Source organism: Salvelinus fontinalis, chromosome 15 (genome assembly GCF_029448725.1).
Source record: "Salvelinus fontinalis isolate EN_2023a chromosome 15, ASM2944872v1, whole genome shotgun sequence".
Taxonomy (NCBI): domain Eukaryota; kingdom Metazoa; phylum Chordata; class Actinopteri; order Salmoniformes; family Salmonidae; genus Salvelinus; species Salvelinus fontinalis.
The window spans coordinates 16,430,328-16,457,249 of NC_074679.1; the positions used below are offsets into that span (position 1 = coordinate 16,430,328).

A 26,922-nucleotide genomic window follows, 5' to 3' on the forward strand; every position below is an offset into this window, starting at 1 on the left:
CAGTTACTGAAGCATGCTAGTGATGCCTCTGGTTGTATAGAATGATCCACACTCTCTTTATGATGTCTCACTGCCATGTAAATAATGTAACTGTATCAATACTGCTCATTAGATTATAGCTCTTATTTGAACCATGGTTAAAATGATGAGGGAGAGCGAGAGAGAACAAAGCTCCTCATCACTAAACCAATTTCCTCCTATGGGATTAAACCAGGTGGAACATCCGTGAGCTGGCATACATCGCTCCAATCTGGTACTAGTGATGAGGACAGGAGACTGGTTCCTGCAGTGCCATGAGCAAAGGCTTTGTTCCAAAGAGTTCATATGATATCAGGTATCTTTAACTAGATTGGGAAATGTGCACAGCATCTTTCAGAATGAGAATTTTTCTGTTACTGCTACCAAGGGCCGTTATGAATTTCTCAGAGCTAGTGTGAACCACGCCTATATTTTTCCTCCAAAGAAGATAGTGAGATGCAAAATCAAACATCCATTGTACAACCACTAAATGTCGAACCAATGCTTTTGTCTGTAAACAACAGAGGAATGATATTAAGGAGAGCAGGTACAGTAGAGGTCTGCAAAAGCTGATCCCATAATCCTTTTCCACAGCAGCTGAGCCAGTTTCCTGTGTCTGCCAAAATAGAAGTTTTTAGCAGGACCAGATTAGCTGTGCTAGCCCTGCCACTGCATTTTAGGTCACTACAAATGGCCCTAATCCACTCAGCAGATGTGCTAATTGGCTGAGCTGGCACCAAAGAGCGACCGGCAGTTCCCTCAACTCATGACAGAGACTGACACTCAAACACTTGTTAATGGACTATCTAATGGTTTTACGCAGAAACATGACACGGTGTGTTCCCGTTGAGCTCAAATTGGAAACCACTTTTTTTGGGAACAGAAAACGAATGCATTATGTTAGGTCAACCCCTATTTCCTTCCAACTAGAATATGATGTAGTCTGTACCTACTGCTTACATGTTGTATGAAATTTGCTTGGGCTTGTAAGGAATTTCTGGGACAAATAAATTTGTTCAACTTTTGCCATGGTTTTTCTTTTATCTATATTTGTTTTACAAATGTATGATTCTTTTAAGTTGTTACTATTGTTGACCGCTATTGTTGACTTTTACTATTCCTCAGTCTGTTCTCTACCTGTACATTAGTACAGATGGATTGAACAATGTGTTATCTATTGTTTAGTCTTATAGAATAATTAATAATGGTCACTGAAACCGCATGTGGGCATTTCCATCAAATGACCCATGACCACTGAAGTGATATTCATAGGAACATGTACAATTGGGTGTCACATGAAAGTTGGGTCTATATTTTTTGGGGAATTTGAGTTCTAAATCAACAGATGGAAAATGGGTCTTACCCTTTATTTTTTGGGGTATATGTTTTGTATCAGATATACATCAAAACACGATGTAATGACCCCTGCCTACTAATACCAACATATATATTTAGTTTTGGAGAAATTGTTTACCTTCTGTAAGTTTAAGAAATATTGCCTTCGGCCTCCCGAGTGGGGCAGTGGTCTAAGGCATTGCATCGCAGTGCTAGAGGAGTCACTACAGACCCGGGTTCGATCCCGGGCTGTATCACAACAGGCCGTGATCGGGAGTCTCAGGGCGGCGCACAATTGGCCCAGTATCTCTGGGTTAGGGGAGAGTTTTGCCGGGGGGAATTTACACTCTAGCAACTCCTTGTGGCGGGCCGGGCGCCTACAGGCTGACCTTGGTTGTGGAAATTCTAATCAAAAGGAAGAAAGATTGCAAATTCTTCAAAATAACTTTTTATTATAAGAGTTGCAAATCTGGAGCTGTTTAACAATCCACTCAACAACAGCACAGAGTTAAGAGCCCAACTCACAAGAGTTGGGTCTCAGCCTTAATATGAAAATACAACCTCTGTCTACGTGGCAGTTTAGCAGGTGTGTGAGAGCATGGTAAGAACATTGCGCACAAACAAGTGAAAACACCAGTTGTGTTACTCCTTTCTGCTGATAGAATTGTCGCTGATGCTCAAGCTAGCCTCTTCTCTTCTTATCTCCACACAGCTGTGCCCTTGAAAGATACGAAAAGAACCGGATGAACCAAAAACTGTGTTCTCTGAAGCTCTTTGTCTTTGGCCGCGTGACCAACTTGCTCAGAAAATAGAGGAAAAACACTGGCTTCTTCTTACATGAGAGAAACAGACAGTGGAACTGTACAGGTTTACAGTTCATACAGAGCATGTACATAACAAAGTTTGTCATTTTGCCACCGTATGGTGTAGTCAGGTGAACAGTGTTTCCTCCAACACATTGGTGCAGCTGGCTTCCGGGTTAAACAGGCGGGTGTTAAGAAGCGTGGTTTGGCGGGTCATGTTTCGAAGGACGCATGACTCAAAATTCGCCTCCTGAGCCCGTTGGGGAGTTGCAGCAATGAGACAATCGAAATTGGGGGGAAAAATGGGGGTAAAATATGTAATTCCATTAACAGAAACATATCTTTAAGATATTTTTGCATAGTAAAATACAGTACATAGTACAGTACAATAATTTAAAGTAAAAAGTAAAGTATATTGTATTGTACTGCACTCTACTGTGCTCTGCTGTGCTGTGATGTCCATACTTGTTGAACATGATAACATTAATATCCATAATTATGCTTTTCTTTGAAGTACAGATCACGACCCATGATGTAATTCCGATACCATAATTATGTTACTGGTTGTAAATACACTTCACTTACTGTAGATCAATAACCAAAATATATTTTTTCATAGCTGACACCCCATTCTTTCTGCAGACATCTTTGAATCTTAATTCGGAGCAGATATGAGAGTTTTTGGAGAACGTGGCAGCATAAACACCTGAGGGAGATTTTTCTGTAATTCCATTACTTAAATTTACATCTGCACAGTTCTTCCACTATATTTGTTTTAGTACATCTTTCAATGGAAATTGTTAAAAGTAGTCCTTGTGCATGGTTGTATCAGTGGTTTGTTAAACTTTGAAATCAATGCTTTTTGTTTAGCATACATTTTAAAGTGAAAAAACGAAGTTAAAGTAAAATTCCGTTATCGTGGAATTGCCCATGTAGAATAACATCGACTGTACCAAGAACACTAACAGGCATAGTTAGAGCAGTTGATGTTGTCTTATTCCTTCCATACGGTTTCCTGTGGAGGCTAAGGCTCTTTGGCTGTATAATGAAGAATTGGGCATGAAACAGCAATGAGAGGCATTACTTCTACATCAGCTCTGTTAGCTGTGGTCAACAGAGCAAACACAGTGCCTTCAAAAAGTATTCACAACCCTTAACTTTTTCCACATTTTGTTGTGTTAGTCTGAATTTAAAATTTAGTAAATTGAGATTTTTTTGTGACTGGCCTTCAGGATAAAAAGGAAACAGAATGGAGATAAACACAGGCAAAATCCTAGAGGAAAACCTGGTTCAGTCTGCTTCCACCAGACACTGGGAGAGGAAATTCACCTTTCAGCAGGACAATAACCTAAAACACAAAGCCAGATCTACACTGGAATTGCTTAACAAGAAGACAATGAATGTTCATGAGAGGCCGAGTTACAGTTTTGACTTAACCATTTTCAGGTCTTGCAATAGATTTTTCTAGAAATGATCAACAACCAATTTTACAGAGCTTGAAGACCTTTGAAAAGCTGTAATCACAGCTGTAATCACTGCCAAAGTTGCTTCTGCGAAGTATTGACTCGGGTGTGAATACTTACATAATAAGATATTTCTGTATTTCATTGTCAATAAATTTACTAAAATTACTAAAAACGTTTTCACTTTGTCATTATGGTATATTTATTGTGGTTGAGGAAAAAAAAATATATTTTGAATTTAAGATGTAACAACAAAATGTGGAGTAAGTCAGGCACTTGAAGGCACTGTATTGCTGGTGTATCCCCACCACCACACTATCATCATCCAACTAGATACCATACATTCTCTTAATGAACCCAAAGGTTGGAATAATGTGCTTTTACCCAGTACTAAATTCCAAATTGATTCAACTTAGTTTTATCAGGGAGAAATTGAGTCATTAATTATATTTAAGGAGGAAAAATTCACTGTGTGTGACAATATAAAGCCAAGTGTGTGAGTTCTACAACCAATGAGTGTATTCATAGAGTTGGGTTGTTTTTATTCATTCATGTTCTTCATAGAGATATATTACGGATATTTGGTTGTTCATTATTTTGCGTGACAAAGTATTTTTTAAATGTTTAATTCACCTTTATTTAACCAGGTAGGCCAGTTGAGAACAAGTTCTCATTTACAACTGCGACCTGGCCAAGATAAAGCAAAGCAGTGCGACACAAACAACAACACAGAGTTACACATGGAATAAACAAACGTACAGTCAATAACACAATAGAAAAAAGTCTATATACAGTGTGTGCAAATGGCGTGAGGAGGCAAGGCAATAAATAGGCCATAGTAGCAAAGTAATTACAATTTAGCAAATTAACACTGGAGGGATAAATGTGCAGATGATGATGTGCAAGTAGAAATACTGGTGTGCAAAAAAGTAAATAAAAATAATATGGGGATGAGGTCGGTAGATTGGATGGGCTATTTACAGATGGGCTATGTAAAGCTGCAGCGAACGGTAAGCTGCTCAGATAGCTGATGTTTAAAGTTAGTGAGGGAGATATGTCTCCAACTTCAGCGATTTTTGTAATTCGTTCCAGTCATTGGCAGCAGAGAACTGGAAGGAAAGGTGGCCAAAGGAGGTGTTGGCTTTGGGGATGACCAGTGAGATATACCTGCTGGAGTGCGTGCTACGGGTGGGTGTTATCGTTAAGTGTGGCTGTTGATACTCTATCAAATCAGTTTGTGAAATCCAGTGGCAATTTTAGCATGTAAATCTTGGTGGGACAAACTCCCAATATTATCAATGCATGATAGTTAAATGGATACATGAAACACATCCTAGCAGGCAATTGTTACATCTATTTTCTATGCAAACGTTCTAAATGTTGACTAAAGAAATCACAAGTTAATGGAAACTGTAGCTTCTGAAATCAGAATTATGGTTCTGTCGCCATTCAACACACCTGTCCGAATCTGTATCTGTCCAATTTGCAAACCTGAATTGGGAGATTCCAAGGACAGAGAGACTGGAGAGGTACCATCATTCCAGGGTTTCAAACCACAGGAGGTTGGTGGCACCATAATTGGGGAGGATGGGCTCGTGGTAATGGCCGGAGCAGAATTCCATTTGCTCTGTTCCGTTCTCCCCTCAGCAGCCTCCACTGGTTCGAACCACATAAAAGCTCCTCAAGCTGCTCACAGCATGGGTAGGCAGACCAGAGATGGTATAGAAAGCGAGACATCCCACTCCCTTATTTGTTCTGCCACTCTGGTCTGATTATTGCCCCAGCCCTGCTAAGAGGTGTTTTTTTTCTGGTTGTGCTGGGGCGGATGGGGCGAGTGGGGATGGGACAATAAGTAGACCAGAACCATCTGTTCACGCGAGAGAGGGAACGGCCACTTACACAGACAGGAACCTTGACCATTTTTGTTCAATGTTAAACGGCCTGAGTGAACTATCTTCATTTATCCACCATCTTTGACCAGACCACCATGAGAAACACTTTATGATAGATAACATGGCACTCCTTTTTAGCTTTGTACAAACCATCCTGATCTCGCGAGCTTAGGTTCTGTTTCGTGAGACCAGGATGATTCATACGAGGCTAACTCTTTTTAGGGCCCAAGCCAAGTTGGCATAGTCTAAAGTTTTTTTTCCCCTCAAGTTTGTATAAATCTGTCATTTTTATTTTGTCAGGCACTGTAAATAGCCTAATTCCCATAGAGACCTGGAACTTTCCATATTTTTTGTGAAATTAACCAATGATGTAGGCCCAGGCTACCACTGCCTCCATTCCAATGCTTTCAAGCCTCCAAGCCTACTGCTGGGCCAAACTTACAGGCGCAGGCCTACCCCTGCAACAGGATTCACCAATATGTTTAATTTTATATGATTATACACCTGAAATACTTAATAAGATACCACTAGATCATAAAGAGGTGACAACTCAAAAGGCTATAACACAGACTTTCAATACCCAGAGGCGCAACATCGCAAGTTTTCCGGGAACGCTTGATAAGCAGACCAGGCCGGGGTTTTGGGTTAGAGAAGTCAATGAGAGAAGTGAAAAATTCTTCCTTCGTTCCTAATTTTCTCGAAATCTAAAGGCACAACCTAGATTCAAGCCAACGTCTTAAGTAGTTGAATATGTCAATTTCTCCAGCCTCGTGAAAGTGAAACTACTTTATATTGAAGGAGTGCCTTTGATTTGACATCTTGTACATGCGCAGTTTGCAGCATGACGACCGTTAGATCCGATGACGTGTGTCTGCACATGAGATTTGCTAGCTATCTTCATACTGTACTGTCTTTGGCTATAATTCCATCTGGTAGGTTGCATGCTGTAGGACAGCCCAACTATGCTCCCTAGTGGTCAAGGCCAGAATTTAAAGGACATCAGAGAAGAATGGATCAAAGTTAGAGAAAGTTAGGCCTGTATAAAGTTGATAAAGATGCATTCAGTTCTCTTATAAAATAATCACATGACATATTGGGTGTTTTCATGAGAGAAACGGGAGTTTATATGTCAACTCCACCGAAAACAAGTGGAGTTGGTGCGCTTGGCTACTCCGTCCCGACTCTTTCGTTGTGCTCAACTCCACCGCATTGACAAAGACGGATCCAATGCGCGGTAGGCTACAGAGGGAAGAAAGGACAACACACGGACTATATTTCCACGAGGAGGAAAATAAATCGATTAAAAAAAGAAATTATTCTACTTTAAAGGTTGTGTATAGTTACTTTTTCGCAGAGTAAAAAGTTTGATGCATGCGTCACTGTTTGGAAAGAAAACATATCAGCCAACTTCTTTTGAAACTGGTTTTGTGTTTGTAGACAAACAATGTTTGCTTATGTAATTCCTTGGATATATAGGTATGTTTCTGAATAAATATTTTTATGGGACGACTTGGGTTGCCCTCCTAGGCTACATTAATTAGATTAAGGTGCGGTTCTGTACGTCTAGGACTACATGCATGAAACTTCATTCGGTTTATCAATCCAATTTAACATCTTGATTATTAAAGGCCTTCGTGTTCATTTAAAATGCGAGAACAATGCAAACGCCCAAAAGCCATTGAGGTTTGAGTGACCTCCATCATTAGTCGGCTACAAATTTGGATTGAGTACTGCCAGTGCCTCATGCATTGGCACTCTCCTTTGGACTGATGTTACGCACTCACACGATTACACAACCTAACATAGGATACCAGCACCGATTTTTATTATTATTACTACTACTACTAATGTAAATAGACTTATGTCTAGTGTCTTCTGTAATTAAAATGTATGCAAATTTAACTTGGATATGAAATCGTTTGTTTTCTGTGCTAATGATAAGAAGTTGTGGGGTTCTATTCTGTCTTCTGGTATATCCCTCTCACTAAAATGTAGTTTATTTTGTTGTAGGCTTTGATTTACACCACAGGTACTACAACAAATTCAAATGAACATTCAAATGAACATGGCGTAGAGTCTAGGGTGTGTAATGTTTAGTCTGGATGCACGATCTCTCTGTCTTACTGGGCATTCAATATGCTAGACTAGATGGTCAGGTTCAAGTGATTGGTTTACATGTGAAACAAAGTAGCCTTTTTCCATAGCACTTCTCTAATCATATCAAGTGATTAGAGAAGAACTATCACTGGCTTACCACACACCCTGCAGCCCCCACAAAAAAATAAACTGCTACGTTTTCTCTCAGCCTCATGCCAAAATGTGATATTAGCTATGTAACTGCACATTTTTATTTTTGCCCCATGGCCAAATGTGTAGAACTGTTGGAAGTTTGTTATTTTCCCCCAGACCTTGCAGGGCCCCTCAAATGTGTTATGCCACTGAGTTCTGTGTGTATGATTAGAGAAGTGATGACCGATTCATTGGTGCATAATTTCCCTTGTGGAACATGACATAATTGTGCAGTGTCATATTGGAGATTAATCCTACTGATTGTTGTGTGCAGGTCTCCTCTGCAGCCTCTGCTCTGTCCTGACTGAGAGCCACTGGTGTGTTGCCCACTTTCCCACTGCATCATGGGTACCTTCTCCAGCAAGGACGGCCATGGACCCACAGGTACCCTCTGCCCCCCAACAATACACACACACCTCACTTAAATAACCTGTCAACCCCCCTTGCTGTGCTGAACAAGTCTTTATTGACTTTTCTTACAGAGAACAAAGACAACATACCTTGAGACTCGCATTTATATTTAAGCTTTTAGTCACCGGTGGAAAGACCGAAAGGAGACAGGAGGGGGGATGGACAGAGACTGACATGAATAGAGAGAAGGAATGAGACAAGAAGAGGGGAAGAGACAGGAGATTGGGGAACACAAAGTGTGTGTGTGTGTGTGTGCGTGTGTGTGTGTGTGTGTGTGTGTGTGTGTGTGTGTGTGTGTGTGTGTGTGTGTGTGTGTGTGTGTGTAAGCCAGAGGGTAGAAATCTTGGCTTGGCTGGGCTCATTCTCCTCGCATCCTCTTGTGATTCGTCAGGCTCTGCTGCCCCAGCTGTGATGAATCGGCAGAATTCCCCAGCTCTGCACAAGGGCAACGGCTTAATCATGGCAAGCCTAATGCTGGCGGACACACACACACGAGCACACTATGGCTTGGAATAGGTACATAAAGGCAGCGGTGGAAGTGGGGACTTATGGCCCTTCACTCTGTTTTTGATGTGGATTGATATTTACCTGATCATGATGCATCACTTTCAATAACTTGTTTAGTTGAACTCTATCAGTGATAATATCCATTAAACCTAGAGAAGGTCTGTTCAAGCGAAGGACAGAGGAGGACGGGGTCAGTGGTGGTGTAGATCAGCAGCACAGAGCAGAGGAATGTGTCTCCTGATGAGCAATTGCCCATTCATCCGGAATGACAGCCTGGGTATTGTACGGGGTTAATGGTCTGGTTTAGTCATCCTGGCAGCTCTGCATGCCCAACCAGTGACCACTGCACTCAATCTCTCACAGTCTCTGTCAGTCTGCCTGTCTCTCTGACCATCTGTACGTGTCCCTCACTCACCCTCACACTCGTGCGTCGTTGCTCTTATTCTCTCCAGGGCCCAGCTTGGATTTGTTCCAAACCCCTCCTACTTCTCCAGTGACCTCCACCCTGCCTGCTCTTACTCCAATCACACCCTCTACACCAGGCCGGCCGGCAGCCCCAGTACCAGTCACAGCCCTATCCCCAGTACCAGTACCAGTCACAGCCCTATCCCCAGTACCAGTCACAGCCCTATCCCCAGTACCAGTCACAGCCCTATCCCCAGTACCAGTCACAGCCCTATCCCCAGCACCAGTCACAGCCCTATCCCCAGTACCAGTCACAGCCCTATCCCCAGTACCAGTCACAGCCCTATCCCCAGCACCAGTCACAGCCCAAGGCCCAGCACCAGTCACAGCCCAAGGCCCAGCACCAGTCACAGCCCAAGGCCCAGCACCAGTCACAGCCCAAGGCCCAGCACCAGTCACAGCCCAAGGCCCAGCACCAGTCACAGCCCTAGCCCCAACTCCAGCACCAGTCACAGCCCTAGCCCCAGCACCAGTTACAGCCCCAGCCCTAAGTGGGAAGAGACTCTTGCCCATCAGCCCAGGCTACTCTGTGATTGGTCCTGGGTTTATCTCCCTGCAAGGAAGAACAGGAAGTAATGCAGCAGTGCCTGAAGGGTGGGTTGTGATGGGGTGTAATGGAGGCCCCACCAGGTCTAGTCCCAGGATCCCTGTACCCCAGGGGAAGAGCTCATCGATGAGCCCCACCAAGACTCCTTCATCCCTGGGTAGCTCCCTGTCCTCGGCCAGCCCGATTAGCCTGGTCATCCCCTCGGGGCAGAGCGAGAAGGACAGTGGGCTGAGCCTGACCACGCTGGAGCACCATGGGGCTGCAGACAACCAGGGTGAGATTGAGAGGCTGGTGGAGGAGTGTAGGACAGCACTGGGTCTCAGTCCCAGTCAGTATGCAACACTAAACAGCGCAGGTAAAAGCAGCACATCATGTACATAAACATTACCACTCCCTCTTTATAGCAATGCCTAAAATAATCCCCCATTATGAAATGCATGATGTCATACCTCTGAATTATATGAATAACTACTACCAAACTACTACCATCTTTCTGTCCTCCTCCCTCTCTCGCGCTTACTCTCTCCTTTTTCTCCCTCCCTCCCTCTGTCAGATGTGTTGAAGCATCTGCTAGTGGAGCGCCAGGAGTTGACCGCTGAGGTCCAGAGTCTGCAGAAGACCATGCAGGTGAGAAACACCAACAAGGCATCCCAATAAACACTTAACTTACCTTACGACAGGAGATGTCCTGTTTCCAAATCAGGAAACTGATTTTACATAATGTAACCCTTCAGCTTCAGTCTAGTTCCAGATCTGATTAGGCTTTAGCCAATTCTTCTGACTATTGTTGTCATGCCATGCAGCACATTTGGCATAATACCAAAGGAACACTGTAGAGAACAGTTGGCTAAAGCACAAGTAGATCTGGAGTGAGGCTCATCATGGCTACAAATTTAGACAGTAGAGCATGACAGATTGTTTTCCTATTAATCTAAGTACTGAAGCCCAGGTGTGTTTTTAGGTTGGGAAAACTACCTTCAGTTTTAATCAAATCAAATTTTATTAGTCACATGCTTACTTATGAGCCCTTAACCAACAATGCAGTTTAAAAAAATATGGATAGGAATAAAAGTAACAAGTAATTAAAGAGCAGCAGTAAAATAACAATAGTGAGACTATATACAGGGGGGTACCGGTACAGAGTCTTTGTGGGGGCACCGGTTAGTTGAGGTAATATGTACATGTAGGTAGAGTTATTAAAGTGACTATGTATAGATGATAACAACAGAGAGTAGCAGCGGTGTAAAAGGGGGGGGGGGGGATGCAAACAGTCTGGGTAGCCAATTGGTTAGGTGTTCAGGAGTCTTATGGCTTGGGGGTAGAAGCTGTTTAGAAGCCTATTGGACCTAGACTTGGCGCTCCGGTACCGCTTGCCGTCCGGTAGCAGAGAGAACAGTCTATGACTAGGGTGGCTGGAGTCTTTGACAATTTTTAGGGCCTTCCTCTGACACCGCCTGGTATAGAGGTCCTGGATGGCAGGAAGCTTGGCCCCAGAGATGTACTGGGCCGTTCATAGTACCCTCTGAAGTGCCTTGTGGCTGAGCAGTTGCCATACCAGGCAGTGATGCAACCAGTCAGGATGCTCTCGATGGTGCAGCTGTAGAACCTTTTGAGGATCTGAGGACCCATGTCAAATCAGTCTCCTGAGGGGGAATAGGTTTTGTCGTGCCCTCTTCACGACTGACTTGGTGTGCTTGGACCATGTTAGTTTGTTGGTGATGTGGACACCAAGGAACTTGAAGCTCTCAACCTGCTCCACTGCAGCCCTGTTGATGAGAATGGGGGTGTGGAAAAGTTTAGAAATGTAAACAGGAAATGACACCACCCTGAGGCAGAGGTCAGGGCTGGGTTTCACCGCTTGTAACATCGGAGTTCAGGAGATAACAACAAAAGACCCTGTCATCTCCACCCAGAAATGGATCAGAGCAAGGTCCTCTGGGAGACGTGGTCCTGCTAATAGGCCTCTTCCTGTCCTAGACCCATCCTGAGAGGCCCAGGAGGAAATGCTCTGATATCATTTTGCCCCCCCCCCCCCCCCCCCCCCCCTTGCCCAACGCACTATCACAGTTTCCTGTGTTGAAAAGGCTAGATGGTGTGTAGAAAGACAAGGTAGGGAAGATGGAAGTTTAAATTCTTTGAGCGTTGCTCAGACAATCCAAAGAGGCTCCCAAGAGATTCCAATTCAGATTTTTTAAAAATCTGGTAATTTCCTGTCAAAAGCCCATTCCAAACCTTGACCCACCATAATTATTATTCTTTGCAGGGGCTCACATTTTTTCCTGATCTGCTACAGATTGGGAAGATGGAACACAAGCCCTACTCCCTCCATCCCTTTCTCTTTTCTTACCATCCTCTCTTTTTCTACTTCCTTCCTTCCATCTCTTTCTATCATTTCCTCTCCTTCCCTGAACTCTTCAACATATCTGTAGAGGCCCGAGACAGATAGACTGAGCTGGGGAAAGCCAAGAGAGACGGGCTCCAGTGAGAGAGAACCTCTAACCCTAAATATTCAATTCAGTGTTTCTAACTGTTGACTCAGTTGTGTAATATAAGTGATAAAAGCGTTAATGTACTTTCAGAGAGAGACAGATGTGTGGAGGAGGTGGGCTGCATTCAGTTGTCGGAGACAAAACTTGTTTTGTTTGGTGGCGTTAGGGGAAAAAGTCAGACTGTGTTAGAGGGAGAGAATGGAGAGACTGACTGACTATTGTTGGTGTGTGTGTGTGTGCGCTAGAGAGAGAGAATGGGGAGAGAGATCAGACACATTGAGAGTCTTGGCTGAGATGTGGCTGTCGGGCTGCAGTGTTTACCCTTTCCCTGGGCCTCGCTCTCTCTCTGTGCTTCTCTCTACCTCTCCGTCACTACCTCTCCCTACCTCTCTCTCTTTCCCTGGGCCTCGCTCTCTCTCCCTGTGCTTTTCTCTACCTCTCTCTCTATACCTCGCTTTCTCTACCTCTCTTCTAGCGGTCGACCGAATATGATTTTCCAACGCCGATACCGATTAGTGGAGGACCAAAAAAAGCCGATCTAAATCGTCCGGTTTTTATTTATATATATATATAATGACAATTACAACAATACTGAATGACCAATGAACACTTTTATTTTAACTTAATATAATACAGAAATATCATCTATTTAGTCTCAAATAAATAATGAAACATGCTCAATTTGGTTTAAATAATGCTAAAACAGTGTTGGAGAAGAAAGTAAAAGTGCAATATGTGCCATGTAAAAAAGCTAACGTTTAAGTTCCTTGCTCAGAACATATGAAAGCTGGAGGTTCAATATTCCCAGGAAAGAAATGATTCAGTTGCAGTTATTATAGGAATTATGACGTGCCGACTATTTCTCTCTATACCATTTGTATTTCATATACGTTTGACTATTTGATGTTCTAATAGGCATTTTAGTATTGCCAGCCTAATCTCAGGAGTTGATAGGCTTGAAGTCATAAACAGCGCTGTGATCAAGCATTACTAAGAGCTGCTGGCAAACACAGTAAAGTTTGAATGAATGCTTACAAGCCTGCTGCTGCCTACCACCGCTCAGTCAGACTGTTATATCAAATCATAGACTTAATTCTAATATAATAAACACAGAAGTACAAGCCTTAGGTCATTAATATGGTAAAATTTGGAAACTATAATTTGGAAAACAAAACATTTATTCTTTCAGTGAAATACGGACCGTTACGTATTTTATCGAATGGGTGGCAACCCTAAATCTAAATATTGCTGTTACATTGCACAAACTTCCATGTTATGTCATAATTATCTAAAATTCTGACAAATTAGTTCGCAACGAGCCAGGTGGCTCAAACTGTGTCATATATCCTGACTCTGCGTGCAATGAAGGCAAGAGAAGTGACACTATTTCCCTAGTTAATATTGCCTGCTAACACTAAATATGCAGGTTTAAAAATATATACTTCTGTGTATTGATTTTAAGAAAGGCAAAAGATGTTTATGGTTAGGTACATTCGTGCAACAATTGTGCTTTTTTTTTTCCAAAGAGCCTTTGTTAAACTTCTCTGGGATATATGGGACACTAGCGTCAACAACAGCCAGTGAAATTGCAGGGCGCCAAGTTCAAAACAACAGAAATCTCATAATTAAAATTCCTCAAACATACAAGTATTATACACCATTTTAAAGATAAACTTCTCGTTAATCCAGCCACAGTGTCTGATTTCAAAAAGGCTTTACGGCGAAAGCACACCTTGCGATTATGTTAGGTCAGCGCCAAGTCACAGAAAAGCATACAGCCATTTTCCAAAGAAGGAGAGGTGTCACAAAACTCAGAAATAGCGTTAAAATTAATCACTTACCTTTGATGATCTTCACCGGATGGCACTCCCAGGACTCCATGTTAGACAATAAATGTGTGTTTTGCTCGATAAAGTTCATCTTTATGTCCAAAAACCTCATTTGAAATTGGTGTTATGTTCAGAAATGCATTGTCTCAAACAAACATCCGGTGAAAGTGCAGAGAGCCACATCAAATTACAGAAATACTCATAATAAACATTGATAAAATATACAAGTGTTATGCATAGAATTATAGATAAACTTCTCCTTAATGCAACCGCTGTGTCAGATTTCAAAAAAGCTTTACGGCGAAAGCACACCTTGCGATTATGTTTGGTCAGTGCCAAGTCACAGAAAAACATACAGCCATTTTCCAAAGAAGGAGAGGTGTCACAAAACTCAGAAATAGCGTCATAAATATTCACTTACCTTTGATGATCTTCATCGTAATGCACTCCCAGGAATCGCAGTTCCACAATAAATGTTTGTTTTGTTTGATAAAGTCCATCATTTATGTCCAAATACCTCCTTTTTGTTTGCACGTTTAGTCCAGTAATCCAAATGCTCAATGCGCGATCACTTAGTTCAGACAAAGTAAAAAAAATTATATTACAGTTTGTAGAAACATGTCAAATGATGTATAGAATCAATTTTTTAGGATGTTTTTATCATAAATCTTCAATAATGTTTCAACCGGATAATTCCGTTGTCTTTAGAAATGAAAAGTAACGCAGCTAACTCTCACGGCCGCACGCCTGACTGAGCTCATGGCATTCTGCCAGACCCCTGACTCAAACAGCTCTTATTCTCTCCACCCTTTACAGTAGAAGCCTGAAACAAGGTTCTAAAGACTGTTGACATCTAGTGGAAGCCTTAGGAAGTGCAATATGACCCCATAGACACTGTATATTGGATAGGCAAAGACTTGAAAAACTACAAACCTCAGATTTCCCACTTCCTGGTTCGATTTTTTCTCGGGTTTTGTCTGCCATATGAGTTCTGTTATACTCACAGACTTCATTCAAACAGTTTTAGAGGCTTCAGAGTGTTTTCTATTCAAATATACTAATTATATGCATAATCTAGTTTTTGGGCTTGAGTAGCAGGCAGTTTACTCTGGGCACCTTATTCATCCAAGCTACTCAATACTGTCCCCGTTCCCAAAGAAGTTAAATCATTACCCGTTTGGCGAAGTAGGCTGTGATTCGATGATAAATTAACAGGCACCGCATTGATTATAGAAAACACAGGACAAGCTAGTTAACCTAGTAATATCATCAACTATGTGTAGTTAACTAGTGATTATGTTAAGATTGATTTTTATAAGATAAGTTTAATGCTAGCTAGAAACTTACCTTGGCTCCTTGCTGCACTCGGGTATCAGGTGGTCAGCCTGCCACGCAGTCTCCTCGTGGAGTGCAATGTAATCTGCCATAATCTCCGTCCAAAAATGCCGGTTACTGATTGTTATGAAAACTTGAAATCGGCCCTAATTAATCGGCCATAATCGGTCGATCTCTACTCTCTACCTCTCTCTCTTTCCCTGGGCCTCACTCTCTCTCCCTGTGCATCTCTCTACCTCTCTCTCTTTTCACCTACCTCTCTTTCCCTGTACCTCTCTCTCAATTCAAATTCAATTTAAGGGCTTTATTGGCATGGGAAACATATGTTAACGTTGCCAAAGCAAGTGAAGTAGATAATATACAAAAGTGAAATAAACAATAAAAATGAGCAGTAAAAATTACACTCTCAGAAGTTCCAAAAGAATAAATACATTACAAATGTCATATTATTTATATATATATGTATGTGTTGTAACGATGTACAAAAGGGAAAATAAATAAACATAAATATGGGTTGACCTTTTCTTGTGGCAACAGGTCACAAATCTTGCTGCTGTGATGGCATACTGGTATTTCACCCAGTAGATATGGAGTTGATCAAAATCGGGTTTGTTGTCTAATTGTGGATCTGTGTAATCTGAGGGAAATATGTGTCTCTAATATGGTCATACATCTCTCTCTGTGCCTCTCTCTCTCTCTGTGCCTCTCTCTCTCTCTCTCTCTCTCTCTCTCTCTGCCTCTCTCCCTCTCTCTCTGCCTCTCTCTCTTTCTCTCTTTCTCTCTCTCTCTCTGTGCCTCTCTCTCTCTGTGCCTCTCTCTCCCTCTCTCTCTGTGCCTCTCTCTCTCTCTCTCTCTCTCTCTCTCTCTCTCTGTGCCTCTCTCTCTCTCTCTCTCTCTGTGCGGCAGGTACCTTAGCGGTTAGGAGCATTGGTCCAGTAACCGAGCAAAGGCACTTAACCTCAATTTCTCCTTTTAAGTCACTCTGGATAAGAGCGTCTGCTAAATGACTAAACTGTAAATGTACCTCACTCTCTCGCTCCTGTGCCTCTCTCTCTGGACATTTGAGGGTTCACCGCTCCTCTCTCACCAACCCTCCCTCCTTCAGCACAGAAACTACAACAATTACTTCACAACTGTTGCTCCTGTCTCTTATCCCCCCCATGCTAGCCTCCCTGTCTCCCCCCCATTCATTGTGCCAGTCCGTGTGGTTGATTGGTGGGTGGGCTGATCCCGAGGATTTAATAGCTCTCAGGTCTGCTCTGGGATCAGTTCCAGGTGGACAGTGCTGCAGATTTCCTGGAATGAGCTATTTGGTTTTGGCTCCAAAAACTCAAGAGGCTGGGGTTGAACATGTTTACATGCCAAATGAAGGTTCTGTGTCAAATTTGCAATGCGTAAAAAATGGTGGAGGCTGGGGAGAAGGTAGTGTGTGTGTGTATATGGGAGAGGTATAAGCAGTATGTCTTTTCTCTAGGTGTGTGGGTGAGTGTATCCACAGGCCTTGTAAGTAGAGGGAGTGAGGCAGTCTCTTAATGAGTATCAGAGTGTATGGGAACTGGTTGTTCAACACACCCCAGTGAATGTGGAAAGCTGCAGAGCCACGGCAGAGTGAGGATGTTTCCCCAAGTACGCGTTAGGGAGTCTGGGTGTGGACGTAAACTGAGGCGTGGGGACAGATGGATGGTTCTTTCTCTCTCTGTCTCACACGCACAAACCCACCAACCGAGAAACACACATCTGGAATAAGCTCAACACTCCCAGAGAGACTGTGCATGAATCAGTGTATGAGAGTCAGCATCTGTGCCTGTGGTGGGTCACTATGTCAGTACCTCAGGGATATATAGAGAGAGAGTGTGTGTCTGGGGGGAAATCAGCAGTGTTATCTTTGAGTTAAGGAGTGTCCCATCCTGTTTCCCTTCTAAGACATACCCTAGTTGAACACTGACAGTTAGTTAGCTGTACAGACAGGATTCAGAACATAGGCTACTAAAGAATGTGGTGGTTTAGACTAATGGTTTCCCACGTTGTCCTTTTTCTCCCATCTGGCGTTATGAGTTGCATCATGTGTACCAATAAAAAGTAGTTTGTCTCTGCTGCCATAACAAGGCAGTTTAAACTCTGTGTGAGGCTGTGTGTTTGTGGCTTTGAATCAACGAATGGAGGAATGAGTTGTTCAGTGTTTGTGTGGTTTTACATGCTGTAAAGTTTGTGTTCGAGAGAGGGGTGAACTTCACTTTATGGCTGTGTTCGAAGGGAAAAGACAAAGAAGGGAGGTGTGTGTTATCGAGAGGGGGTGGAAGAGAATATGTTCTGTGTGTGTCTCCAGTGACTGCATAATTGGCCCCAGCTGTGGTCTTGAGTCGCTGGTCAGATGAGGAAATGAGTTGGCTCCAGTTTCTCCGTCTCTTCTCCTCCTCCTCCACGTCTCTATCCATTCTTCATTTAATTACCAAACGACCCAACTCCTCCACACTCCCACGTCACTCTGCGGGTCACATTGCAATGTTCACGAACCGAGTCCATCTGTATGTTACTTGACTGCTTTGGAGCTTGTTAGTCCTCTATTTCCATCATTATAGGGATGTCTGCTCTCAAAAGCTTTTCTCAATATGAGAGCTTGGGACTAGAAGGTTCTATCTGCAAAAAGATGATTCTGAGATAATTGGCTTTAAATGTGCTTTTTGATCTTAAATGATGGTTAGGGTTAGCATTGTGGTTAAAGTTAGGGTTAGCATTGTGGTTAAAGTTAGGGTTAGGTTTAAAATCAGATGGTATGACTTTGTGGGTATGCCAGCTAGTGACCACTGCAGAACTGTCTCCAGAACAAGAGTCATGATGAAAACCACTAACCTGCTGTTTCCTTTGAAATTTAGCAATAATGCTCTGATTTCCTTTCCCTGTTTGAACTTGTATATGTTTCCTTACAAATTTATCAATAATCTCAGTGCATCAAAAACCCTTGGGAGTAAGAGCTGTTAACACTAATTTCCAGGTTAGTGGATCTGATCTGAGCACCTGAATGGGGCCAGGACTATTTAAATCAAAATACCATTTTATTGGTCACACACATTTAGCAGATGTTATTGCGGTGTAGCAAAGTGCTTAGGAGCTAGAAGCAGAGCTTCCATGTCTGTCAGCGCCACCTTGTCACTTAGAACAACCCCTTGGCACAGGGTCCCGATGTGCCTCATTTGATTCCCTAGTGCCACTCCTCTAAACTTGCAAAAGCTTGCCTCTCATTCTGTCCAATATTTGAGTCAGATTATGAATGCCAAATGGATATTTGATCACTAAATAGCTCATAGTCTCTAGAGGCCCAGTGCTGTGTATAATGTGATGCTGGCAGACAAATTAATATGGAAATGATGTCATATGAAATCAAAGAATAAAGGCTTGCACTCTGGGTGTGAATATAGAAATAAACTTTAAGACCGAATTAGTTAACTCCAGGCCTTGAGCTGCGGACTATACATATGTTTGTTCCAGCCCAGCACTAACACACGTGATTCAACCTTTGGATTGTTCTTCATAGTACCTAACTGTTAGTGTCTTCCTTCCTGCAGACGGAGCGCGTGGAGTGGCACCAGTTCCAGTCTGACCTGCAGGTGGCGGTAGCAGTGGCTGACCGGCTGAGGGCCGAGGCCGAGGAGGAGCTGAACACGCTCAGAGCGGCTCAGATGGATACAGAGCGCGAGCTGGAGGCTGCCCAGCAGAGACAGAAAGAGACTGATGGGCAGCTGGTTAGCCTGAGAGGAGAGCTGAGGGAGAGCAGGCAGAGACTGGTCCACCTCACCCAGAACCAGGGACCAGGACAGGCCCAGGCTCAAGCCAAGACCCAGGGCATGGAGATGGCTACTGGGGAGACCAGCACACTGGAGACCCAGGAGGGGGGAAACCGGGGAAGGGAGAGGGGGATCAGCAGGTTTGGCCGAGGAAGAGGAGATGACAAGATGGAGAAGAGGATCCAGGAAGAAGGGAATAAGAATATAAGCGTGAAAGAGGCTCGAACAGACACTAAGAGCGTGGCCAACAGGTACTTGAGGAACGTGACCAATGAGGAGAGGAGTGGAGAGGAAGGGTGTAGCATGAGGGAGACACGGAGGATAGTCACACAGGAGAGGGCAAGGTGAGTACCACGATGACTTCCTGTTTGTATGATTTCAACTACACATGAACTTACGCTCAGCCTTTTGCTTGTAATGAAGGTTAATGTCCATGATTTATATAGCTGGCTATTCTAACATAAAGCAATCCAGACCGATTTTGGACTGCTGTAATGGAACAGAGATTAACAGGCAGGGCACTTGAGGACATGGATTTGTAAAAACCATGTTAAAACTGTGCTCTACTACTACGCTTTCAGTTAGATTATTAAAAAATAATCATTATTTTCGGTTTTGATATATTTTTTAAACATGAACTGAGAATAAAGTGTATCAACAACAGTTGGCTTTGCTCTCATGTCTGACCCCTGATAAGTTGGAACAACAAATGTTTTTTCTCTGCTCAGTGTGGCTGTGTGAGTTGAGTTCATCCAATAATAGCAAAGCACATTTCTTGATTTCACAGAAGCCTTTCTAGACTACCCGCATCTTCAGACTCCCCTGCTATAATGAATGGAACATCCCAGTCCAATACTGCCACAATAGCTGGATCTACAAACAAAGTGAGACCACTTAAAAGTTGGGGTCTAACTGCTTGTCTGTGTGTCATACCTCTGGAAATATGTAACGCTATTACTGTTCCAACCGGTGGCATCATCGCATTAGTCAGTGTGTTTTCTGATCTACTAGAATTTGAAAGAAATGTATGCTATGTTATTGCGTAGGAATATATATACTGTATGGTGTATCCTTTCAGAACCAAAGCCAAACCAGAGGAAGAAAAGGGCTAGAATGGCAAGACAGCTGGTCCAGCACTCACACAGGTGTGTTTCTGTGTGTGTTTCACAATCACCCATGTGTCAGGACGCTCACCATTCCATGTTGCTCTTATGTCTAGTAACGGAAATTAGGTAAATCCCTTTCTATTGACATATATGTGTGTTCCAGGGAAACGGGAGGAGGCATTGAACCAGTACAACTCTGCCCTGGCAGAGCTGCCCCCTAACACGACCTCTAAGACCAGGTCTCAGGATGGCTTTAATCTGCTCCTACGCCGCCATGGAGGCTCCAAGAGGAACTCTCTTCTGCGCTGGTGTCAGAGCCGCACTCAGGGCTACAAGGTACTGTAACGTGTGTGTGTGTGTTAGGGTTGGGCGATTTATTATGATAGCATCGTCTATCGACGATGATTGGCGATGACATCGTGATGTGACCCAAAACGTAGTCTCGCAGGGATTCACACGTGACATTCTGAGTAATTTGTCTTTTCCTATTTGCTATAGTTTATTTCTATACATATGTTCTATAGGCCTACAGAACACGAGAGGAATGAAGGCCAGACAGAGCGGAGAATTCCACAAAAGCGGAGAATTCCACAAAAGCAGCACAAAATGTCCAGTCAGAAAATATAGTTTCTCTCTCTGTCAGATGCATGGGCATCAGGCTATAGTAGCCTAAACCTATATATTCTTTTATAACAGACATTCCTTAACTATCTTATGTCAAGCTGTTTAAAAAAATGACTTTGCCTATATTCCTTTCTCTCTCCATTTGATAGGCTATGAATATGACAGAAGGCTATGCTTCATCGTTTTATGCATGGCTTTCTCCCGATCAAACAATGAATGAAACAGCGTTCCATCTCAAAGTTATTTGAACAGCTTAAAACTTAAGGTAGCCAGTAGTGCTGAGCGATTAGTGCCTTTTGAGGTCAGTTTGGTTTTGGTTCGATTATAAGACAATTATCACGATTTTGGGTTTCAGCGATTTTATTTTTATTGAAATTGTATCATTATTATTCTTTTTTTGTATATAAACTCAGAAAAAAAAGAAACGTCTTCTCACTGTCAACTGAATTTATTTTCAGCAAACTTAACATGTGTAAATATTTGTATGAACATAACAAGATTCAACAACTGAGACATAAACTGAACAAGTTCCACAGACATGTGACTAACAGAAATGGAATAATGTGTCCCTTAACAAAGGTGGGGTCAAAATCAAAAGTAACAGTCAGTATCTGGTGTGGCCACCAGCTGCATTAAGTGGGGCTGCAGCCCTCACCCTCTGATCCAACAGGTCCCAGACGTGCTCAATGGGACTGAGATCCGGGCTCTTCGCTGGCCATGGCAGAACACTGACATCCGGGTTTGGCCGGTGTAGGCCGTCATAGTTAAGAACAAATTCTTATTTACAGACTTTTCTAGTTAAATAAAGGTTAAATATAATTTAAAAAAATAATAATTCCATTCCAAGTCATCTCATATCTATAGAGCTGCCGGCTATGCTTTCTGACAAAATCACTATTTTGTACTTCTTCAAAGTAAATAAGGCGTACTTTTATGACTGCTGAATACCAACTATCAATCCCTTAGATCATGTATTTTCAGGTAGAGATACCTCACAAAGAAACTGCTCTCTGTGTACCCTCTTGATCGCACAGATCTGACATAGTAGTTAGTTTAGCGTAGAAAACTTGATAATTATGTAGAACATTGGCCTGTTGGAATCTACAACTCCCTACTACATCGCACAGTTTGGGCAGATTATCTGATTTATCTGTAGAGAAACTGCAGCAAAATGTGCCATTGAGCTCACAAAAAAAAAAAGTACGAAATGGAATTCAAGTAATTGAAACCACGTTAGTCAATTAGTTGTTTAAAAACATTTTGGTTAATCGCTCAGCACAAGTAACCAGAGGACTAATAATGAGAGAGAACAAACAATATCAATAGCCTATAGAACAATCTAATGACAAGTTTAAGCTTATTAAGACAGAAATGATCCATGCGGCCCGGGAAAATCCCTCCGTGCGACGTTAAACCAAATGGCCAATAACCTATCCTCCTACTAGGCTGATCATAAAAGCTTTAAGAAAAATGTAAGTTAAGAACATTAGCTCATTTCCTAAATATTCTAGTCTAAGGTATTGTTCAAAATGAACAAGAAAAGTCTATAGCCTAAGTCTAGGCATACTGTAGGCTACTTTCATCCACAGCTTTATGAGAGATGGAACAAACAATATCATTTATTTTTCTACTTTATGATGCAAATAAAGCAAGAATTATCCAGTACTGAAGACTGTAGACTGCTTCTATCCAGCACTTGATATAGTCCTGTAACCTGGAGCTCACTACTGTAAGACAGCTGTTCCTCATCACAGTCACTGCATCATCATGTGCGTGCCACACACACACACACACACAAAAAGCTTTTTCTGCTCCTCCACCAGAAAGGAATTATATAAAAGATTTGCCATTGTCTGCACTTGGCCTCTGACCAGGCTTTCAACAACATTATCTTCGACATGATTCGTCCAGTTTGATTTGATTTCGAAGCTACAGCCCAATAGTAATTTTAGCAGATTTGTATTATTTATTTATTTTAGTAGGGGGGGCGATAGCATCGCTCATCACAATGTTTTATGGGTACATAATCACGATATGACAAAGGTTGACATCACCCATCCCTAGTGTGTGTGTGTGTGTGTTGAACAGGGTCAGGAGAAAGAATGCTTTGGGACTCTGATGTAAAGAGAATGTTGTCCAGATGTAATCAGTCAACAGTCATTATGGTGGTGTCTTTACCCTTTCTCTGCCCCCGCTCACTTTCTCTATTGACAGAATATTGACATCACTAACTTCAGCAGTAGCTGGGCGGATGGTCTGGCCTTCTGTGCTGTGTACCACACCTACCTCCCCTCACACATCCCCTACTGCACCCTTAGCCCTGACAATAAGGTGGGTAATACTAGGGCTGTGGCGGTTATGAAATTTTGTCAAACGTTGATTTTCATCCAAATCTGCCGGTGTCACGGCAATTGACCGTTAATGAACATAAACACGTTTAGCATCTCCAGGCTTCCACACATAGCCTACAAGCTACTGATGCGGACTTTTGGAACATGTACATCCATTTAATGTCAGCTAGACCATCACAATAAATCCATTATTTATTTTAGACAGGTCTAAAGAAACATGATATGAAGAAAATGTGGTCTATTTCAAAAGAACACAATAGCATATTCTGAGTTGTCCTTATGTTAGGCTCTGATCTTGCTATGTCATATGGGTGTGGGGTACACTAGTTCATTTAGCAGACTTGCTTAGAATTCCGTGGCATTATTTTATAGTATGAAGAATATAATTGAACAAAAAAATAATAATAATAATATTTTACCCAAACGATTTCCAGATGGAGTGTGCACATGCGGCTATTTTGTGTTGAGTCGTTTACAAGGAAACAGGTCCTCTATGCTTAATTTATAGTTAATTATGTAACTTTAGTTGTGATACAAATGTTAGGCTATATGTTTAGATGTTTAGTACATTCTAAGACTGCATGATGCGACTCTAATGATGATTTGAAAAAAGTTGCATGAAAGGCATGAGCTCTGCTCTATTTCTTGCGCAGGCTGCACACACTTCATCAGTCTCTCATTCGCAATTTGACAAGCACTTGATAATATTCTCACCCATAAAACAAATCTTTATTTTAAATTGTTTTATTTAGATCTTGTCCCATCGCTGCAACTCCCCAACACCCGCCCGCTTAACCTGGAAGCCAGCCACACCAATGTGTCGGAGGAAACACAGTTCAACTGACGACCGAGGTCAGCCTGCAGGCGCCCGGCCCGCCACGAGGAGTTGCTAGAGTATGATGTGTCAAGTAAAGCCCCCCCCCTGGCCAAACCCTCCCCTAACTCCGATGACGGTGGGCTATTGTGTGCCCCCCATGGGACTCCCGATGCAGTGGCTTAGACCGCTGCCCCACTCGGGAGGCCCTCCATCAGACTATTCTTAATCTTATATGGTCTTTACATATAGCTTACTAATATACACTGAGTATACAAACATCAATAACACCTTCTCTTTTCATTACATAGCCTGACCAGGTAAATCCATGTGAAACCTATGACCCCTTATTGATGTCACTTCAATCAGTGTAGATGAAGGGAAGACCAGTTAAAGAAGGATTTTTAAGCCTTGAGACAATTTAAAGCATGGATTGTGTATTTGTGCCATTTGGAAGGTGAATGTGCAAGACAATACATTTAAGTGCCTTTGAATGGGGTATGGTAGTAGGTTCCAGGCGCACCGGTTTGTGTCAAGAACTGCACCGCTTCTGGGTTTGTCACGCTCAACAGTTTTCCGTGTCTATCAAGAATGATCCACCAACCAAAGGACATCCAGCCAACTTGACAACTGTGGGAAGCATTGGAGTCAAAATGGGCCAGCATCCCTGTGGAAAGCTGTTGACACCTTGTTGAGTCCATTCCCCAAAGGCTGATCGGAGGGCAAAATGGGGGAGTGCAACTTTTATATTAGTGCACACTGAGTATACCAAACATCAGGAGCATCTTCCAAATATTGAGTGCACCCCCCGTTTTGCATTCATGTGCTTAATTTCAATAAATATAGCAGTACGAGAAAGCTGGGATCGTCTTTTAAATAGTGGTCAGTCAAAACTCTGTTTTCACACGCGATTGCTCATTGACTGGGCTTATAAGAACACGTTTCACTAGGCTTCTGTAGGCTATGTGCTCTGATTGTGTTCCAGGGGTCCTAGGCCTATACACCATGTTTGGAGTTATTTGGCCACTTTAGTTGTGATACAAACCTTAACTAAATATATAGGCCTATGAGCTAGGCTACACGATGCGTGCAACTATGATTTGATAAAGTCACAAAAAGGTAATCGCTGTTTCTTGTCTGGGCATTATTCACAAGTGATAATACATCATTCAGAAGTGATAATATTGTCACCATCAAACTCAATTTCATATTTTCTTTAGTTTTGAAATTAGTTTTCATATAGAATGGACCATTATTATGCACCTGTCGAACAGGAGCAGGGGGGGAAATACATGGCATCCTCATGCACTTAAATAGCGAATGGAGGATGCTTTTCCCGTGGTTAATTTTCATGCCAGCCAGGTAGACTACTCCTGTTGTAACACAAAGCAATGTGCATTAAAAAAAAGAGAAATAAATATAGTAGGCCTAGCCTATAGAAAGCTGATGACATACTCCTCTTTTTAATAGAGGCCATCAACTCAACGCAGTTGCATAGCTTATAGAAATGTGGCGCAACATGAGTTCATGGGCTCTCATGGAGAAGCCTAGTTACTGTGACTAAATGATCACATGGAATTTGACTGTGGTCATGACTCGTGAACGCCGGTGTGGCGGTAGTACGGTCACCGGAACAGTCCTAGGTAACACACATGCATTGCACACTCACCCAGTTATTTGCCTGTCAGACATGGTGCTGCTTCTTTTATCCATAGAGCGAGAACCTCAGCCTGGCATTTAAGACGGGAGAGAATGTTGGAATCACAACATCACTGGTGAGTCTGTTAATCAGAACTTGTGTTATTTAAAGACTAGAGCGAGAACCTCAGCCTGGCATTTAAGACGGGAGAGAATGTTGGAATCACAACATCACTGGTGAGTCTGTTAATCAGAACTTGTGTTATTTAAAGACTGTCAAGTTTGTTGTATGCTTGTATGAAAAAACTCAACAGTGAATGCTGCAGTATTGAAGTCATCTGTGTTTTACAGACCATGGAGGAGATGCTGAGAGCCGGAGGACCAGACTGGCAAAGAGTTCTGGGATACGTGGAGTGCATGTACCGTCACTTTGAGATGTAACGCCCAGGACTGTGTGCTTGAGGGAAACCTTGGCGGGAGGTACAGTTCACTGCTATTGGTGGAAGGATGGGGAGTGGGAGTCACTCCTCTACTAGCTGATATGGTCATTAATAGCCATGTAGAGAAAGTTAGGCTTTGTTGGCACAACAGAGCCCCCTTCTGGTCAAGAGTGCAGGTGCAAGTTGCTGTAAATGTCTACACTGGGACCCCATCAGAAGGTTACACAAAGTAACTGATCTTATCATACCAAACCTTTGCTTGACTCCTAAACTTTTTCTCAGCAGTGCCATCTAAAGCTGCTGATCTGTGTCCAGTGCCTTTAGTACCACAGTCTTCCATTTAAAACATGTTCATATTTTCTATCTGTTTTAGCACTCTGTAAATATGCACTTTTAATAAGCACTTTGATGATTGTAATTTAAAGGAGGAAGGGGGAAAAGGAGTTGTATGGATGCAGTCTCCCTGTCTAGCAATCCATTGATTCTTATATGTAACTAAAATGTGAACGCTGACTATGTTGCCAAAGATGCAGAATAAATAAAATGGGCAATATAAAGCTAACGATGTCTTTTTGTTCTGTACAGTGCTGTCCAGCAGGGAGACTGAAGTGCTTTAATACAGTGACATGACTTGGGAAATTATAGGGGAGGCCTTGGTTAGTATGGTCTTTGTCTCTATCTACTGGGGTCTTTGAAGTTGACAAGTTATAGCCATTGTAGTGATTAGTACTGTGATCAAAACAAATGTAATAATTGAAAGGTTTTTTAAAGATTATTACAGAAG

The 26,922-nt window shown here is 42.5% G+C and overlaps 1 protein-coding gene across 1 annotated transcript; it reads left to right on the top strand.

The window, feature by feature from the left end:
- The first annotated feature begins 6,491 nt into the window (after positions 1 to 6,491).
- Positions 6,492 to 26,700, top strand: LOC129811472 (cytospin-A-like). The gene is made up of 11 exons (XM_055862808.1): positions 6,492 to 6,840; positions 8,075 to 8,184; positions 9,171 to 10,085; positions 10,284 to 10,357; positions 18,947 to 19,509; positions 19,953 to 20,049; positions 20,244 to 20,310; positions 20,435 to 20,607; positions 23,110 to 23,226; positions 25,776 to 25,935; positions 26,050 to 26,700. Exons 2-10 carry the CDS (start codon positions 8,145 to 8,147, stop codon positions 25,866 to 25,868), a joined length of 2,139 nt encoding a protein of 712 aa, XP_055718783.1. The 5' UTR covers positions 6,492 to 6,840; positions 8,075 to 8,144; the 3' UTR covers positions 25,869 to 25,935; positions 26,050 to 26,700.
- Positions 26,701 to 26,922: the final 222 nt, after the last annotated feature.